The sequence below is a fragment of the Penaeus vannamei genome, chromosome 40 (genome assembly GCF_042767895.1).
Source record: "Penaeus vannamei isolate JL-2024 chromosome 40, ASM4276789v1, whole genome shotgun sequence".
NCBI classification, from domain to species: Eukaryota; Metazoa; Arthropoda; class Malacostraca; order Decapoda; family Penaeidae; genus Penaeus; species Penaeus vannamei.
This window is the reverse complement of record NC_091588.1, coordinates 13,606,415-13,608,914: the sequence shown is the minus strand read 5'-3', so window position 1 is coordinate 13,608,914 and position 2,500 is coordinate 13,606,415. Positions and strand designations below refer to the sequence as shown.

Here is a 2,500-nt window from a genome sequence, read left to right as displayed (position 1 = left end):
GCTCTCTGCAAAGTTCACAATCTTGCTGTTGAGAGTGACATCACCAATGCAGCCAAAGAAGTTAGTGTCTGTGGCTGATGCAGCAGCTGCAATATTGTACTCATCTGGTACTCCACCAAAGAACACAGGTCCATCAAATGGTACTGCTGGTTGTGCAACTGACACTCTGCAGAGAAAAAAATTACACTTAAGCTAGTACAGACCACATACATCACTTGTGGCTTTTTGTTATATTAACTGATAACAAACTAAAATCAACCTAAATAATGTGTAACAAATGCATATTTTTCAAATGTTTATCATAACTGGAACCCAACAAACTTGAAATCTTCGAAGTCATCAACATGGAGGCGAAGCTGGTTATGTTCACGAATAGCATTGACAACATGCCATTCACTGTCATTATATTTATTGTAGGACCCTGCAAAAATGATAGCAAATCAAATAAGTGCTTACACCCATAACTGGTATTTCAAAAAGCTCATGGCTCCCTTTTCCTTTAAATTCTGAAACAAACAAAAATTATTACTTACCCTTATTTCCAAGCATAAAGTTTTCATTCTACATGAAATCTGTATTTTAATATATTTTTTTATTCCATTGAATATACTTTCTAACATCAGTAAAACTTGTACAAGTAAAAAAAGCCATACCTGTGCTAAGCTCTCCACCTGGAGCAGCTCTCAAAATGAGAGCACTTTCTGCCAGTGACAAAGAGACATAACTGTCTTGATTCCTTGTCGTTGTATAGAAAATGAGACCATCTGGCTGATCTGTCTTGAATTTGAAGGTGAGCTGTAGGCCGGTTCCATCAGGACTAGTGTGCTTCACATAGCCTGGAGCCATCTTTTCAAAGGATACTATGCTGGCCACCTGAAATTGTTCATCAAATCATGTACACTTTATTTTGCTGTGCCACAGTGTACTTCAGGTGTCACTAGATGGAAAGCAAAGCATCAGCAGAACTTTGCAGCATCAATTAATTCATATGTAATAAAAAAGAAAAAAAATATTTTAAAAAAGACAATTTAAGAGAACATATAATGTTACTAATAATACTGGGAACTTCATTCTTATGCTATACAATTATCAAAATAATGCTATTACCAGTAATAGTTACCTTAACTGGGCATCCAGGTGCTGTACTCAATGTTTCTGTACTCTTAGAAAGGTCTACAGCTACAGAAGACATGACTATATGATCGATACACCCATCAAAATCATCATTTGTCGTATCTATAAATTCATGTTCACCAGGCAATCCTCCAAAGTACATTCTCTGTGGGACTTCTGTGAAAAGCCTTGCACTGCCTGGGGATTCTCCTTGGACTCCCTTTCCATCAACCTGAAAAAAAAAAAAAAAAAATGAAATATAGTAAGATGTTTATCATATGTCAATGCAACTGAATTTAGCCTCATTGATCAATACCAAAATTTGATGATGATAATACTGTCTCTGACCTTCATGATGCCTCTATTCTGTTCTCTTGCAACTTCCACATGGTGCCACTCTCCATCCTGATAGGTCTCCTCTGACCTCATTGTGGCCACTCCTGTTCCAAGGTTGAATTGGAACAGCACATGGCCTTCTTCCATGGTAACAGCTATGTACTGATTCTGAAAATGTCAGATAAACATTATTAACCCTACGGTGATGGTGCCTGATTTATTTGTGATGTAATATTATGCAACAGTCTAGACTTTGTGGCTAGGCCTAAACTCGTTACAGCCGGCCCATCCGCTGCGAGTCACGACTTATTTACATGTCGTGGGCAGTTACATCATGACACCTACAGCCATCACTGTCACCGATGGAATGATAATAGTATTAGTGATTATTCTAACAAACATAAAGACTGTACCATTAAAGCTATTATTGTAATCATGACATGATTGCTATGCAATTGTGTATATTTCTCTCTTAAATTTAATATAGCATTTTTTAATTGTTATTTTGATACATTTACATGTTGGACGAATTTCTAACTTTTTCATTCACATTCACAATGTTAGTCCATTATACATTATACGTACTTCAGCACCAGTAATGAAGAAGAGGATGCCATCTTCTGCATATGTCTTAAAGTCAAGCTGCAGATCAAACTTCTTCTTGAATCTGTAGCCATTGCGTGTGTCCATGGCTGCATATCCATTACCATCAAATCTTAGTCCAGTTGGAGGAACTAAGTCTACAAGACGATCTCTGAAAAAAACAAACAAAATAAATTGTTTTCTGGAATATTCTTCCCATCATATTTTCTTAACAAAATGTTGAATTTTCACAAAGAAACAAAAACTAACAAAGCACATAATACTCTAATAAGCCATGGAAACAGAAAAATGAAGAATAAATCTTAGTGTAAGACACCTCACAGACTCCTATGTACCTTTCCAGAGCACCATGTTGTTGAACGTTGTTGGTGCCATTAGACATGAAGTTCCACAAACCAATAGGACGATCACTGAGCCTGAAGTCTTCCACATGGCCATAGAAAGAAGT

General features: G+C 36.7%; 1 protein-coding gene across 5 annotated transcripts in view; it reads right to left on the bottom strand.

The window, feature by feature from the left end:
• LanA (laminin subunit alpha) overlaps positions 1–2,500 on the bottom strand; it is a 105,563-nt gene that overhangs the window by 29,047 nt on the left and 74,016 nt on the right. For all 5 annotated transcript variants that reach the window (XM_070117421.1, XM_070117422.1, XM_070117424.1 and 2 more), the window contains 7 exons: positions 2,388–2,500; positions 2,035–2,203; positions 1,462–1,617; positions 1,121–1,345; positions 654–873; positions 322–421; positions 1–166 (listed from right to left, as the gene is read on the bottom strand). The exon at positions 1–166 is cut by the window's left edge and continues 76 nt beyond it; the exon at positions 2,388–2,500 is cut by the window's right edge and continues 181 nt beyond it. In XM_070117421.1, the coding sequence (XP_069973522.1) occupies positions 1–166; positions 322–421; positions 654–873; positions 1,121–1,345; positions 1,462–1,617; positions 2,035–2,203; positions 2,388–2,500 (1,149 nt within the window). The remainder of the gene's footprint in view (positions 167–321; positions 422–653; positions 874–1,120; positions 1,346–1,461; positions 1,618–2,034; positions 2,204–2,387) is intronic.